The sequence below is a fragment of the Capsicum annuum genome, chromosome 7, assembly GCF_002878395.1.
Source record: "Capsicum annuum cultivar UCD-10X-F1 chromosome 7, UCD10Xv1.1, whole genome shotgun sequence".
In the NCBI taxonomy this organism is placed as follows: domain Eukaryota; kingdom Viridiplantae; phylum Streptophyta; class Magnoliopsida; order Solanales; family Solanaceae; genus Capsicum; species Capsicum annuum.
The window spans coordinates 522,756-539,402 of record NC_061117.1 but is presented as its reverse complement, the minus strand read 5'-3'; the positions used below and the strand labels follow the sequence as shown (position 1 = coordinate 539,402).

The 16,647-nt window shown below is 38.2% G+C and overlaps 3 protein-coding genes across 5 annotated transcripts; 1 reads left to right on the top strand and 2 right to left on the bottom strand.

Annotated features, from left to right (window-relative positions):
* Positions 1–395: 395 nt before the first annotated feature.
* Positions 396–1,999, bottom strand: LOC107877501 (zeatin O-glucosyltransferase). The gene has a single exon (XM_016724158.2). The coding sequence runs from the start codon at positions 1,797–1,799 to the stop codon at positions 396–398; it is 1,404 nt and encodes a 467-aa protein (XP_016579644.2). The 5' UTR covers positions 1,800–1,999.
* A 2,414-nt stretch (positions 2,000–4,413) lies between these two features.
* LOC107877502 (bifunctional dethiobiotin synthetase/7,8-diamino-pelargonic acid aminotransferase, mitochondrial) lies at positions 4,414–13,085 on the top strand. 2 transcript variants are annotated; one of them, XM_016724159.2, is made up of 14 exons: positions 4,414–5,455; positions 6,625–6,795; positions 7,001–7,262; positions 7,614–7,697; positions 8,381–8,501; positions 8,705–8,853; positions 9,301–9,395; positions 9,484–9,599; positions 9,673–9,819; positions 10,200–10,333; positions 10,445–10,576; positions 10,758–10,892; positions 11,641–11,753; positions 12,741–13,085. In XM_016724159.2, the coding sequence occupies exons 1-14, from the start codon at positions 4,452–4,454 to the stop codon at positions 12,904–12,906; spliced, it is 2,829 nt and encodes a 942-aa protein (XP_016579645.1). In that variant the 5' UTR covers positions 4,414–4,451; the 3' UTR covers positions 12,907–13,085. The 2 variants fall into 2 exon arrangements, with proteins under 2 accessions (XP_016579645.1, XP_047271004.1); XM_047415048.1 differs by lacking the exon at positions 12,741–13,085 and adding an exon at positions 12,007–12,700.
* A 9-nt stretch (positions 13,086–13,094) lies between these two features.
* Positions 13,095–16,423, bottom strand: LOC107877503 (60S ribosomal protein L10-like). Of its 2 annotated transcripts, none has more exons than XM_016724160.2 (4): positions 16,149–16,423; positions 14,023–14,524; positions 13,667–13,748; positions 13,095–13,468 (listed from the first exon to the last, which is right to left on the bottom strand). In XM_016724160.2, exons 1-4 carry the CDS (start codon positions 16,156–16,158, stop codon positions 13,400–13,402), a joined length of 663 nt encoding a protein of 220 aa, XP_016579646.1. In that variant the 5' UTR covers positions 16,159–16,423; the 3' UTR covers positions 13,095–13,399. The 2 variants fall into 2 exon arrangements, with proteins under 2 accessions (XP_016579646.1, XP_047271005.1); XM_047415049.1 differs by lacking the exon at positions 16,149–16,423 and adding an exon at positions 14,638–14,769 and having other exon boundaries at positions 14,023–14,600.
* Positions 16,424–16,647: the final 224 nt, after the last annotated feature.

The following is a 16,647-nucleotide window of genomic DNA, read 5'->3' as shown; positions in this document are numbered from 1 at the left end:
TCAGCTGTGGCTGTTTGTTTTCAAATGGACAGTCTAGCCATTGCATGCAGAGCAGGGCTGCGTAAAATAGCTGCTTGTGGTCTGCACTTCTCCGGACCACATGCATAGCGAGAGTTTCAGTGCACTTGGTTGTTAATTCCCTATTTACTATGTTGAAGAGAGTCTACAAGTTATGGTTGGTTGTTGGCCTTGATTAAGAAATAAACTTGTCCATTGCAATCAATTATAGCTTTTAACGTAATAATAAGCGCTTGATCCTAAAAAACCGTTATACTCGATTCTCCAAATGATATTGCAGCCCTGCATCAGATCTTCTGAAAATGCATTACATTAGACAGTGCGGCGCTCACCTGTTTGACATTTTTAAGTGTCTGAGCAACATAGATTAGAACCATCTATCTTCTAAGGTGAGCAATGAAAGAATTGAGCTCTAGTTGAGAAACACCTCCTTCATCTCTTGATTGCCAAACTTGTTTACCCAACTTTTCAGCCCTGCTTCTCATCTCCTCCCCTTCTTTAGACACCATTAATCTGTTCACAGCTTTCTCAATAGTAGATGAATCAACAAGTTCCATTTGGTGTGCTTGTTCTGTCACTTGAATGCCAATTTCTAAAATATCAGTTATTAATGTAGCATTCCACGGTTGTTCAGAATGCATTGGCCAAGCTAATATAGGAACTCCCATTGTAATACTTTCCATGCATGAATTCCATCCGCAATGACTCATAAATCCGCCAACTGAACTGTGTCCCAGAATTTCTAACTGTGGTGCCCAATCTGTCACCACAATACCTTTCCCTTCAGTTCTTTCTTGATACCCTTCTGGTAATCTTGCCTTTCTTGTTTCGCCGTCGAAAACATTACCTTTATCTGCATCTCTCAACACCCACAAGAACTTTTTCTTGCTGTTTTCTAGCCCCATGGCCAATTCTTGAATTTGTTCATCGGTCAGTGTAGTTGACGATCCAAAAGAGATATAAAGAACAGATTTTGGACCTTGTTTGTCTAGCCACTCCAAACTTTCGTGCCTGCTGGTTGAAGCTCTTGGGAGTGTTGTTAAGTCTGGTAGTATAGGTCCAATAGACCATTGCTTATTGTTTGCATTCATCTCTATCTTGTTTAGCAAATCGATGTAAGTTCCTTCAATCAATCTGCATGAGTTGAATAGATCACCTGTTCTGTTGTGCATTAACTCATACTGATAAGCCATAAAGTTCATAATTTCAAAAGACAAGCACCCTTCCATGGATGGTATAACTTTTGGCATTCCCTCTACTTGAAAAGGTCTACCAATAGCATCCCAAAAGGTAAAGAAATGAGTGAAAGGTGAGATGCAGTTGAAGGCATAGGATTCTGCATTTGGAATGGTAGAAAAATCTTGCACAACAGAAGACATAAGAGGATCATGTATAACCACAAGTCTCCTAACTTTGTTGGAGAATTCATGTAGGAGATTGGTGAACGGTTCGCGTAGTTTCTTAGAGGCTTCGAAAGATGGTTGGAGATGTGTTGGGAATTTCGTGATGGAAGTTGGAATTATCGGAGGAGGTGAATCGAAATGTGGAGTTGGGAATTCATGAAAATGGATTTTATTCAAATCTTGAAAGTTTCTTGATTTAGCTTGATGGATGTGAGTTTTGAAGCCAACAATATGAACTGGAAGTCCATATGAAGATATCAGACATGAAAATTGTAGCAGCTGGTTTAGATGGCCTTGTGCTGGAAATGGCACTACAAATACAACAACAGGTTCTAAACTGTTCTTGTTGTGGCTATCTTTGTGTTGATCAGATGCCATTGATGATGTTTTTTGGTCAAGTTCACTGGTCTGTCTTGTGTAGATCTGGATCAAGTAAGAATCTTGTTATATAGAAAAATAAAGGGCAGCCCGGTGCACTAAAGTTCCCGATATGCTCAGGGTCAGGGAAAGGGCCGGACGGACCGTAAGGATCTATTATACGCGGCGTTATCTTACATTTCTGCAAGAGGCGATTTCAACGAGTTGAACCCGTGACCTCTAGGTTACATGGAGTCTAAAGAACAGGATTAAAAAAAACTGAACTTTGTCAGACTTTAAGATATGATTTTTATAAAATGTAACCTTACCTCATCATCTGCATCATATGGCAGCTGTTGCTTTTCTGTATTTTATTTTTTTCAAAGTCAATGGTGGTATATACAAATATTTTAAGCCAAATTGATGTCAGTTCTTCGACAGGTGTGTATCGGATACTCCAAAAGCTACGAATTTGGATCCAATACAGGTGCAACGTCATTTTTGAAGGATCCGAACAACTTAGGATTAAACGCGATCCAATAGACAAATGAAGTCATCAATTGATTCAGTAACCTGGCTATCTTCCAGGAAAAAAGCCAGATACTTCAACAAGAAATTCGAGCAGGAGCAGTTGGTAAAGAAACCGATGAACCAGTATGAATGAAAGTAAAATCCCCATAGTACAACAACAACAGTAACATGATCGGCGTAATCCCACAAGTGGGGTCTGGAGAGGGCAGAATGTACGCAGACCTTTACCCCTACTTCATGGAGGACTTTAGTTTATATACTGATAAGGTAAATTTCGTTGATCATTAAATCTGTGTACAAGGAAAATGGACATAGTCATATAGAGATACTTTTTATCATATAGTGAGTCTAAAACTCTAGTATCTTATGTTATGTACAATCAAGTTACACCAAAAATATAAACATGTCACTGTAGTTGCTACGACCAGGCAGGGGCGGTCAGAGCCCTGGCTCCTCCCACTGCTTGGGAGCTACGGGATGGTACTGACTTTCATACAGGTGCAGCATTGCTGTCTCAACCAAGGGTTGGTGCTGCTTTGTTTTATCGATAAGACTTGCAACTCATCTCCAAACAGACTGTCCATAGAATGTACCAAAGGTGGATCTCTCCAGTCTTTTCAGTCGCTTCAGTTGATAGACTGAACTGCTGCAATATATCAAAATTGCTCTCGTGGTCGATACACAAAATATCTGCTTTACAGTATAGTATTCTAAACACTGTCGCGACAAATGCCAGTCAAGAACAACTCCTCTAGAGCCAGTGGCGGAGCCAGACTTTTGGTTAAGGATGTTCATATTTTTCCTTGGGCAAAGAACTGTTTAAAAAATAAAGTGAATAAAGCATTGCTGCACCTGCCGAGGTTCGAACCCGGTTGTTGATGCAAAAATGCACACTCTTGACTACTGGACTATGCTTCTCTAGCTTGTCAAGGGTGTGCAACAATATGTATATAATCATAAATATCTATATTTAACCTATATACTCAAAAAAAATTTCCAACGTTCATCTAACCACCCTTCGTCGGCTATGGCTCCGCCACTGACTAGAGCTAATGGTTTGATACAAATACAGGTTTTTAGATGTGACAGAAAGCTTACTGACGTGGAAAATACAGGAGAATAAGCATACATAAACAGAAACTTTTACATTTTCAACTAGACATTGATGCCAATATTCAGTTGGAAAACATATCTCAGTATCCAAATGTACAAATAGAAGACATTATGCGCGGTGTTCGGGGAAGGGCCCACCATAAGGGTGTATTGTACGCAGTCTTATATAGCATTTCTGCCAGAGGCTGTTTTCAAGGCTTGAATCCAGTGACCTCCTGATCACATGGCGGCAACTTTACCGATTACTTCAAAATCTTTATATTCAGGTGACATTTTTTTTGGTGGAATATTGTTCAAGATCTTGCAATAAGTTCTTGTGGTGGGAGGTGGCAGTAGGTATAGGGTGGAATAGTGCAGGGGCGTGCTACCTTACACCACCGTTATTAGAGAAAAAAAGAAATCGATATATTTTGAGTTATCGACTTTGAGAAAAAGAGCTCGATGAACAAATTTATAACTCGACATAAAAATGAAATGTCCAAGATTACTTCCAAAAAGTCAAAGAGGTAGTAGTAGGTATCGGGTGGAATAGTGCAAGAGCATGCTACCATACACCACCATTATTAGGAAAAAAAAGAAGAAATGGACATGTTTTGAGTTATCGACTTTGAGAAAAAGAGCACGATGAGCAGATTTATAACTCGACAAAAAACAATTTTACGAACTAAACTTTGTTTCTCGTCTACGTTGATTGGACCCTTCAAATTCAAACTCACACTTTAGCAATGAAAGATGCAAAGCATGCCGCATTAACAAGGTCCAAAACTATTACATCACCCGTATTCCACAATACCGCTACTTTTGAAGGACCTAACATGCACTGGTCAAACATTTTTGAGGAGTTCGAGACAGTAATGTTTTGCGCTCTTACATTTTTAATTTTCAACTTTTCGACAATAATAAAATTACAGAAATTCAAAAAATAAAAAAAAATTAACTGGGTCCCACTCCCGCCATTTTCTATAACTGCTATCCGTTGCCCTCACTTCACTTCACTTTACACTCTCTAGGGTTCCTCCCTTCTCCGCCATGTCACCACCCACCTCCACCCTCTTCGCCGCCGTCCTCCGCTGTCACCACCACCGGAACCACCACCACCTCCGGCGTTTCATTTCCACCTATTCACTGCCACTGAGCCACCCAATTTACACCATTTGGGCAGCCAATACTTCCCTCGGAAAAACCTTAGTCTCAGCTGGACTTTCCACTTCTTACCTCTCTTCACCACACCGTAAATTCCTCTACTTGAAGCCTTTACAGACTGGGTTCCCTATTGACTCCGATTCCCTCTTCGTTTATAGTAAATTCGGAGAATTTTTCGCTAGAAATCGACCTGAGTTCTCCGTTTTCGCGTCGAATCACGTGCTGAAAGCGTCGGGTTTGGCTTCGAAGGATGTGTTTAGAGGTGGGTCTGACGTAGAAAGGGATGAAAATGTGAGCTGTAGGAATGGAGTTGTGAAAAAGTCTGAATTTTTCCTCTCGAATAGTGAGATGAAAGGATCAGTTTTGGGTTCAGAGGGATTAGTGAGAGGTGGGTTTGGAGTAGAAAGGGATGATAATGTGAGTTGTGGAAATGGGGCTGTGAAAAAGAGTGAGTTTTTTGACTCGAATCGAGCTGAATTATCTGTTTTTGACGCGGACTGTGAGCTGAAAGGATCGGTTTTAGGTTCAGAGGGGTTAGTGAGAGGTGGGTTTGGAGTGGAAAGGGATGGAAATGTGAGTTTTGGAAATGGGGTTGTGAATGTGGGGTTGTATGAGGAGAGGAGACTGCAAGGGACTGAGAATTGGGAAATGAAAGGTTATTCGAAGTTGGTTTGTAAGACAATGTATGGGTGGAAAGAGGCGTTATCACCACATTTAGTTGCGGAGAGGGAAAATGCTAGAGTGGAGGATGATGAGTTGTTGGGGATGTTGAAGGGTTGCTTAGGGATTGAACTGGAAAGTGAAAAAGGTGGAGCTTTTTGTGTGATCGAGACTGCTGGTGGTGTTGCCAGTCCAGGACCATCTGGTTCACTTCAATGCGACTTGTATAGGTGCGTGGATTTTTTAAAACTTTCGATATACCAAGAGGATTTACTGCAGATATGAGGTACTTATATACACTATTAGTTTTGTAAATGAAAATATACTAGGGAAGATATATCCAGAATTTTAGTCTTACTGGTAGTCCAAAATAAAGTTTACATGCTTTTGTTCTCATCTTGAAAAAGAAAACATATATTTGGTCAAGCTTTGACTTGATGGAACCATGGAAGTATAATGAGTTTAATCGTAGCAGTGCTGTAAAATCAAGTCTACAGAACAATGTTATAGTTGCTTGTACATCTGTAAGCAAAAACACAAACGAATAATTTAGTCAGTTGGCTATCAAAAATGAATCTACTCAGTTACCTAGGTCAAAAGCTTAGCTTACTTTCCTGACAGTCATGTGACCATTTAGCACTATTCCTCAAAGAGATTTTCGTGGTGACCACGTTAGTGAGATGCCCTTTAAAAGTAGGCAACCTTTGCAATAAGTTAGCTATGTTAGTGACTACTATTTGATGAATTAGTTGGCAAATGGAATTACTTGAAAGGAAAAATTATAGACGAGGCAATGCGACTGTCAGTACTTCTGGCATACTATAATGTTTTCTAGCTATCCTCTCTTGTTTTGAACCCCTAAAGTAGCAATCCATGATTACAAGACCGCTAGAGGTGCTAAGCAAGAAAGATTATAATCATGTTGAATGACTGGTAGTTCAGCGGTTTCAACCTGAACATTTTGTTGAGAACCTTGCAAAGAGTCAAAGTTTGCTAAACTACTCCACCTTCCAAGAAGGGGATCATTGGAAAACTGAAGACAAACAGTAGAAATATGTGCTCAGCTTTAGGGTACATGCTACTCGCACTGTTCATCGTTCAAAACTAAGATGAATAAGAATGGCAGAGGTGGATGCTCAAACTTATAATACTTGAAGGAAGATCTTACTTTATTGTTATCAAATCATGTTTAATTGAGTTGCTTGGGCAATTTGTACAAGATTAGATGCATTTAAAAGAAAACAATATTAATAACTGTTTCTCCTGTAAGTAAATACTTAGAGACTGCTGCATTTTAGTTTCAAATGTACAGCATATTTTCATTTCCTCTTTTGGCAGATTCACACTTTTACTTGTTATGGCTCAACAGCCAATTTCTGATTTGCTTTCTGCTTTACAGACCTTTCCGCTTCCCAGCTATTCTCGTTGGTGATGGAAGGCTAGGGGGTATTTCAGCAACTATTTCAGCCTATGAAAGTTTAAAACTTCGAGGTTATGATGTTGTTGCTGTAGTAATTGAAGACCATGGCCTAGTTAATGAGGGTCCTTTATCATCTTACTTACGAAGAAGGTAAACGTATAGCTGTTTTTCTATTGACTTGAATTTTTGGTTTGAATAGGAAAATATAGTTTAACGCCATTACTTGGGCGTTATCAGTATCTTCTACTGCTTCAGGTTAGACCCTAAAAAAATAGATCGATGTACCACCCAATCTTGTTTCCATGTATTTTCATTACTAAACAAAAGGGCTGAAGGTTCATTTCCTGGCTGACAGGGTCCCTGTGCTTGTTCTTCCACCTATACCAAAGGAGATGTCAAATAACCTGATGGAGTGGTTCCAAGAAGCGCTGTCTACTTTTCATTCTCTTGAAGAAATAATGCAGTCAGCTTTTGTGGAGAGAACATCTAGATTACACGACATGCCAAGGAAGGCACATGATTTTTTCTGGTGGCCCTTTACTCAACACAAACTTGTACCGGAAGAAAATGTGACAGTGATAGATTCACGGTGTGGAGAAAACTTTGCTGTGCACAAGGTTGTGAATGTTACCCCAAGTTATGAAATAGCTATTGTTTTTAGTCATTGATCTAGTTCATTTCTGACAGTACTTTTGGAAATACATGCTCAGCAGTCGGTACTAGAAATAATTGTTCTAAAACTCGTCGACTGCTGCGTATTATCTACATATTATTGATATTGTTATTGCTGATATTCTTCTTGTTTCCTCGATCTCCTTTTTCATCCTCTCTTTTTTTTTTTTTTTTGATGTTATAACTGCTTCCATCTATCTGCTATTTCTATCAGGAGAGATACTATTTATGCCTTTCTTGTGCTGTGTGTTAACCTTCCACTCACATGCTGGTTTCATTTTCTGCTTCTGCTGTAGGTTAATAATAATGTTGATTTAATCACTCAACAATTTGATGCATGTGCAAGTTGGTGGACGCAGGGACCTGATGCTACTTTACAGGTTAGTCTGTAGATATGTCCTTGCTAATAGCAATTTATCCAACCTCAGTGATTGTTTTATAACAAATCACTATAACCAGGAACTTGTCTTTGGTATGTGCATGTTTATGTTCGAATAGTGACAAGGGGCATGGAGATGCATATGATTGAATAATAATTGCAATTTTTTTGAAACAATTATCCCCTTTATCACCAACTTATCAATCATAGATGCAATCACCTCTGATGATCCTTAAATGTGCTAATTAATGAGGCCGATTTTCCTGATAGCTCAAGAGTGCAGAAATCATGAGCCTAGACATAATTTAGACCATGTAGAGCCCTTACATTGCTAATAATTTTGTCCTATTCCCTGAAATGGAGAAACCAAAATTCCTGAAAAATGAAAATGGCGACACTTTTTCCATATATGCTGCTGAATGAAAGTGATTCTTTCTTGACAAAACAACAGACAAACCACAAAAATAAAATAACCAAAAAAAAAAGAAAAATAAAATGAAGCTTTATTTGGTAAATTGTCTTACAGTTAAAGGGACATCTCCAGGAGCAAAAACACTATATTTGTTCACAAATGCTGTTTCCCAGTTTGCTTTACTTTCTTTAAGACTTTACCCTGTTATTTAATTGCCAGCATTATATAAGACTGTAGCTCGATTTCCTCTGTTTGTCTTTAGGTGGTTTCAGATTGAGCTTGCAAGAGATATGGGTTATGCTACTGCTAGATATGGGCATGTAATGTTCCCTGAAAATGTTTACGAGCCGGCTTTGGAATGTGCTGAACTTTTGCTTGAAGGCGTTGGGAAAGGTTTGTCGTTTAAACCCTGTCTGTGCTTGCCTTGTCATTTCTTAGGGAAATTAGCGAGCTGGAGTGATGAGCCTAATCAGGACTCGTATCTTTGGAACTCTTTGTATTTCTCCATGTGTTTCATGTTTGGTTGTACGCCTAAATAATGTTAAATATAGCCAGACTGCACTAAGATTAGTTTTCTAAGAGCATTGTTTTTATAGGGTGGGCTTCGAGAGTATACTTTTCAGATAATGGCTCTACAGCAATTGAAATAGCTCTCAAAATGGCACTACGGAAGTTCTTGTTTGATCACAAGATTGTCTCTGACGATTTGGTGGCTGAGAATTCTGAAAGTCATGTTGATTTAAAGGTTGGTCTACTTATTGTCTTCCAAGTAGTTACACTTTGTTTTACTCACTGAGTTTATAATATTGATTGGCTAAATGTATCACAAAGTTTCGGTTTCACTGTTGAAAAGTGCCACTTCATTTACTTAATGTATTTGGAGAACAAGGAATGATCAATGCACCACTCTAGTTGGGTGCTTGTAAAGATCTGACATTTCAATCAATGTCAAGTTTGAGCAAAAGCTAAGTAGCTTTTTAAATCAATTCTTTTAATTTTCTTTACCGTATTAAGCCATTTCGCTTTCGGCTTTACTTGCCATTAGTTGTAAGGTCAGATGCTGCTGGAAAATGCTAGGTGGCCTAGTACTCAAGTTTCTTCCCTTTCACGAATTTGAGAGCAAAGCAATAAGTAGTATTTATCATATACATGCTGCTAGTTTATGCATGGAGGTTTCTGTCTCATGAACCAGGTTTTAGCCCTCAGAGGATCTTACCACGGTGACACTTTGGGTGCTATGGAAGCACAGGCGCCGTCACCTTATACTGGTTTTTACCAGCAACCATGGTATGACCTTAATATTTTTGGAAGTATTTCCTTTTTTCTTTTGTCCTTTGGTAATATCTGAAGTATTGTACCTATTGTAAATCTGCAGGTATAAGGGAAGAGGTCATTTTTTAGATCCACCAACAGTTGCCATGTGTCATGGTGTTTGGAAACTTAGCCTTCCGCAAGAGATTGAAACTCAAAATCCCAGTCTTGAAGATTTTAGTAAGTGAAGCACAACTTCTGGTGATATTCTTATTTCAATTTTCAGTACTATAAGTATTAGTTTCTTTTTCAGCTTTCAGTTTGCGCGAGAACATATTCAAGGAAAGCCGCGACACTTCAAATCTTGCTGATATATATCACTCTTATATATGGAAAACGTTACATCTAATTATTGACTCAAGCGGGTCTACTCGAATTGGAGCATTGATTATAGAACCAGGTAAGACTTTGACACATTTTTTTTGGGTCTCCTCCCCTCCATCTTTTCCTTCTTGGTGCTTACTCAACTCTAGATGCATTTAGATCTTTATCTTCCATACTCCGTATCGTATATGGTTTACTTTTCTTTTTGAAATTGTTTTGGTGAACAACATGCACAATGGCTTTCCATATAGGAATTTTGGGTTATATGAGATAAAAGAATTTTTCCTAAGTCATGGAACTTTTAATTGTTACTTATTAAACAATCGAGTAATATTGTGTAACAGGTTCTTAGTGATTTTCTTTAATGTCTCCTATGAAGTTAATTATGAATATTTCACGCTATTCGTAATGATTCAACTTTCTATAACAATGCGGTTTACTTGCAATTATTTGCAGTGATACATGGCGCTGGAGGAATGGAAATGGTTGATCCACTATTTCAGAGAGTACTAGTGAAAGAATGCCGAAATCAAAAAATTCCTGTTATTTTCGATGAGGTTTTTACGGGATTCTGGCGTCTGGGAGCAGAGGTCTGTTTGCTAGAATACTTGATATATGAGTTTCCGGGTTCCTAGCCACATCACTTGAGGTATCACTTCTCTGGTTTTAGGAATTTCAATTTGTGTCTTTTGCTTTTTCAGTCTGCTACGGAGTTTATTCGCTGTAAGCCAGATATAGCCTGCTTTGCCAAGTTGATGACTGGTGGCATTGTGCCCTTGGCTGTCACTTTAGCATCAGAAGCTGTATTTGAAGCATTTGTTGGAGACTCAAAGGTATATTCATCAGTGTTTACCATCTGCTTGTCAAGTATTTGCTTCAGTGAGCGAAAAACTTGATTCAGCCAAAACTTTGTTGGATCTGCTAAAATGCTCTTTTTGCTTCTCATTGATAGTTATGCCCAATTTTAGTACAATATCATATGATTGGTGGTGTAACCTCATTCCTTTGCTTCAGCTCCAGGCACTCTTGCATGGTCACTCCTACACTGCACATGCACTGGGTTGTACAGCTGCTGTAAAGTCAATCAAATGGTTTAAGGACTCCAAAACAAATCATAATCTGATATCTGAAGCTATGCTGCTCAGGGAGGTATGTGAAAAATGCAGTTGGCTCATAAATGTTGTTGCACATTTATAAATACGAAGCTTACTAAAAGTTGCATTCTCTTTCTGTTCCCGGAAACAGTGTACTCTTCATTTTTATGAAAGTTTTCTAATAACAGTTTTCTGTTTTCTCTCTAGATTTAAAAAAAAACAGTTCTCTGTTTTCTCGTCTCCTAAACTGTTTTGGTGGAAACATATAAATGTCATTGTTTCAGACTATGCAGCACAATGTTCTTAGGATAATTAAAATGGGAATTCACATTTGGCCGCTCGGCCAAAAATATTTACATCTGCTAATCAATGTACATAATATGCAACAACATACCCAGTGTAATCCCACAAAGGGGAGTCTGGGTGATATATACACAATCTGCAATTTCCTTGATTAAAAATCTCTTCGCACAACAATTGGAGCCCATAAATTTGGAACCTGTCGAAGCTGGGCAAGCATATTAGTATCGTACGCCAAAATATTAGAAGCGTACTATAGAGCACCAAGGCATGATTTTGATCGACTTTAAAGTCAGTAAATCGCCGTATAGTTTTTGCTATGTTATATGGGTCCTCCATTAAATTGATCCAAATTTCTACAATTATCTACCGACTGCAGTAACGCGAGGTCAACCCTGTAAAAAACTTGTAACGCGGGTTTGTTATAAAAGATGAATCCCCAACATCTTGTTTTTAACATGTTACAAGTGTTTCTCACTTCATCAATTCTTGGATGTTTGCAGCTGTGGGATCCAGACTTGGTGAGACAAATTTCCTTACTTCCAGCAGTGCATAGAGTGGTTGTTTTGGGGACTCTATGTGCATTGGAACTTCAAGCAGAAGGGTCTAATGCTGGGTATGTAGTATATGCTATTTCTTGTAAATTAGGAGTTTTATGCAGTGATTGTTTACCCATGGAAATTCTTATGCTTACCTTAAATACCATATTAAAGTGGTGCAACTATGTAAGCTGTGACATAGAGCTCATATTAAGAATCATTTAGAAGCTTGTTTAAGTCATATTTGACTAGCTAGAAACTGCTTTTTGACATGTATATTTCGTTGGTTGCATGCTAAATTTACACCTGGGACTTATTTGCTCCTCAAAGGAGAGCCTTGTTTGGACAAGTTCTGGTCGAAGTTGAAAAGACTAGAATATGGCTCAATCAACAAGTTAAAGTCTAGTTATAGCTTATGGTGAAAGCTGGAACATGCAAATTGTGCTACAGAAGGGTGTGGCCTAGTGTCAATGAAGTGGGTGAGAACCAGGAGGTCTCATGTTCAAATCTCAACGGAGACAAAAACACTATGTGATCTCTTCCCATCTACCCTAGCCTCGGTGGGTTACCTGGTACAAGTTTGCTTTTGTGGGGCTGGGGTGTGTGTGTGTATTCTTGGAATTAGTTGAAGTGCGCTCAAGCTGGCCAAACACCACAGTTGTTAAAAAAAAGTCCATATTGGACTGCATAGGGAATATTTTGCTACATAGGGAAAACTAGTATACTTTTGCTCAGCAATGTTTGTACGTCTGATATTGTTACATTTGATAAGAAAGAACACCATCAAAGTCAGTTTATACATCTGATTGTTGTAGTGCAGGCGTTTGATTAGCAAGTATGCCATAAAAGTCACTTCCTTATGTTATATCAACAAAAAAACTCAGTTACCTTATAGAGGACTCTTGTTATCTTGTTCATTATCTGCTACTCATCAGTGTTTGTGCATCTGTTCGTCGGAGCGCTAGCATTTGATTAACAAATTACAGCATATAGTCAGTACTGTTCTGGTTTTATGTTGCTTGTACTATACTTGTGAAGCTTCATTTTGTGTCAAAACCATGCAGATATGCTTCTCTGTATGCTAGATCTCTCCTCCAGAAACTCCGCGAAGACGGAATCTATATGAGGCCTCTTGGCAATGTCATTTATCTCATGTGTGGACCTTGCACATCACCTCAGAGCTGCACCAACTTACTAAACAAAGTGTATACAAGACTTGAGGAGCTGTGAATCTATGGACAAGAGGGGCATAGTTTGGGCCAACTCGAAATGTAAAACTTTCTGGATATTCGATTTTAGGTTAAAGACTTCCGAGTTTTGTTGGATCGGATAGCGAATTTAGTTCTATGAACTTTTGGTGCAACAAAATAAATATTTACTACTTGGAAGAAGCAACTATAATTATAACAGAGACAATATACTAATGATAGCTGTATAGATAACGCGAATACAGACATGACACATGATACAAGCGAAGACACACCTAGAACTTTATGTAGCTCGTGCTCTTCAAAAATGGCTACGCGGTCGTGTCTGATCCTCAGAAAGTGTATTTTCTGAAGATCTGCAATCGGCGAGCAACTTTTTTGGACAGCCCGAGCAAATTCCTTTATTTCGATGTATTATATTTCCTACAGAGACTAAGAAACTACACTAGCTACTAAAATAACACATGATATGCATAGCGCCCTCATCTCAACGATAACATGAATCATGGTCAGATTCAAACAGTTCCAGGTAAAAATGCTCGTCCGGGTTCCCTTGCAGCTAAAGGTCCATGACAGCCAAGAAGCTGCAAGCCAAACAAGAAAAGATGAGAAAAGAACAATGTTGGTTGACTAATACGATCGAAAGAGTCTTTATTGTTTGTTTAGTAATGTCTCGCTTTTCTGTAGGAGTAGGTGTGCTTCTCTAAACTAACAGTTCCCCTATTGGGGATGTCTGCGTTATTAAAAAAGTTGTATTCGGGGAAGAGAAATGAATGTCGAACCTTAGCATTGACGCCATCTGGCACGATCCTCTTCTCGGCTCTCCATTTCAGGTAATCGGTACGTTTGTAAGGTGTGAACCCCCTGAAATGCAAGAGAATGCAGGTATAAGAACATCTTACAATATGCTACACCTACATAGCTGAAGAGCGTCGCGATGTTATAACAATCCTGTGTTTTCAACAGTAGAGCGGCTGGCTGTTTCCGATAGACCCTCGGCTCACGGCGCAACCCAAAATACAACTATATAATTTATTCATTAAACGCTGAATGTGGAAAGCTGTTTTACTAGTAACAGCAGAAGAGCTGTAAGCCGATGTAGAGCGCGAAATACAGGAACAAGAGTATAAAGCAATACCATTTACTGCTAACGATGACTTTCTGGCGACCAGGAAACTTGAACTTTGCACGACGAAGAGCTTCTTGGGCATGACGAGAGTTTGAATCCCTGCATCTAACAGACAGCAGCACTTGGCCAATCGCAATACGTGCACAAGTCCCAAGAGGCTTGCCGAATGCTCCCCTCATGCCCGTCTGGAGCCTATCGGCTCCAGCACAGGACAACATTTTGTTTATGCGCAAAACGTGGAATGGATGAGCTCTGACCCTCAGATGAAAAGCATCCTTTCCTGCATTCTTCGCCATGTACTTGTTGCACGCGATACGTGCAGCTTCTAACGCCTCACTTGACACATTCTCTTTCTCCCAACTAACCAAATGCACGCAGCACGGGAGCTCATCGACCCCCCTCTTCTTCATGCCAACATCGTAAATCCTAATCTTAGGATCAGGCACACCGCGATTAAATCGCGATTTTGGATAGGGCTTCCCCTTTATTTGACGATAGCACCTAGCAGGTCCTACAACCAGAAAAACAATTCCAATGACCAATGTAAGCAACCTACTTTTGCAGGTCTTGCTAAAAGTCCTCTTAACAGAATACATAGCATACAGCCACCTATGTTACTCCGACTCTCCAAAAATCTTGCCGAATCCTCCGAAAGGCCACTACTTTTGGAGGATCCGACTTGCATCCATCGACATTTTCAAAGAGTCCGAGCAACATAGATAGCCAAAGACAGAGCCACATAGACCGAAATCAATCTTGATTGACAGCAAAATAAGATCACAGTAAATACCAAAATATATATTTTTTTCCCTTAAATATAAATAACAATTTATCCTATTGTAATCCAAGATTATGCAAACCCCCTCACCACAAAAAATAAATTCATAAGAATTTTCCACGTTAACACCTTTTCCAAACTTCAAAAAAAATCCCAACTTGGCAACTATATAATATCATATCAGAAAAAAAAAACTGCATAAGTCCCTCATCTAAGTGGACAAAATTGTCCCATATATATGCTGGTACGAGATGACACATGCCTCAAAATTAATCGATGTGTGCAAATTGACTCAAAACACTACGAATATAGAAAAGAACACTGCAAGAATTCTTAATATCAGGTCTACAAAGTTATCCTATACATGTGCTGGTATGACATAACACGTGCCTCAAAATTAATCGATCTGCATATAAACCGACTCAAACACTAGGAATATAGAAAGAAACAGTGCAAGAATTCCTAATATCAGGTCTACAAAGTTATCCTATGCATATGCTGGTATCTCAAGATTAATCGAGGTTCATGCAGACTGACTCAAACACTAGGAGTATACATGTGCTGGTACGAGATAACACGTGCCTCAAAATTAATCAAGTTACACACAAACTGACACTATGAATATATAAAAAACACTGCAAGAATTTCTAATATCATGTGTACAAAGTTATCCTATACATGTGCTAGTGTGAGGTAACACATGCCTCAAAATTAATCGAAATGTGCACAAACTGACTCAAACACTATAATTATAGAAAAGAACACTACAATAATTTCTAATATCACGTGTACAAAGTTATCCTATACATATGCAGGTATGAGATAACACGTGTCTCAAAATTAATCAAGGTACGCACAAACTGACACTATGAATATATAAAAAAACACGAAAAAAATTCTCCTATACATGTGTTGATATGAGATAACACATGCCTCAAAATTAACCAAGATACGCACAAACTACACACTAAATATATATATAAAAAAAAAGACTACAAGATTCCTACTATTAGGTATGTGCTGGTATAAAATAACACGTGTCTCAAAATTAATCAAGGCGAACACTACGAATACAGAAAAGAACACTGCAAGAATTCCTAATATAAGGTTTACAAAGTTATTCTATACATATGCTGGTATGATATAACACGTACCTCAAAATTAATCGAGGTGCATATCAACTGACTCAAACACTAGGAATACAGTAAGAAACACTGCAAGAATTCCTAATATCAAGTATAACTTAAGTGCGAGATAAATTAATCGATATATACACAAACTGATTCGAACACAACAAATAAATATACAAAAAAAAAAAAATTACACGACAAAGTGAATTGAGTTTAGAAAACTTTACTTCTTCCCATGGTAAGAGTTGTACTGTTACTCTAGTTACTTCTTCAAAGTTCCCAGCACCTTACAATATATTAACAAGAAAAATATAAAATGAAAAATTCTTGATCATATCCCATATATTTATATACACAATAAAATTATTCCACCGTTTTTATTGACATACACATGTAACATAAACACTTGTTATTAAAATGTGAACAAGAGAAATTTAATTAAAATTGCTTTAATGATGTCTTTATCAGATTATGTGTAGAACTTTCAAGACTAAAAATGAATATTTATTTTATAGTAATAATAATATGTAATAGTGCATGAGTTGTAATGTAAAGTTAGCTAAGAACATAAAGAATTTGGTTGGAACTTTACATGTGTCTATTTTTGCACCAAAAAAAAAAAAAAGAGGGAATAAAAAAGTGAAAAGAATAATAACCATAGGTGTGAAATTTTTTTCAAACAACCTATCAAATCAGTTGAATTGAATTAGTATGTGTTTAATATGG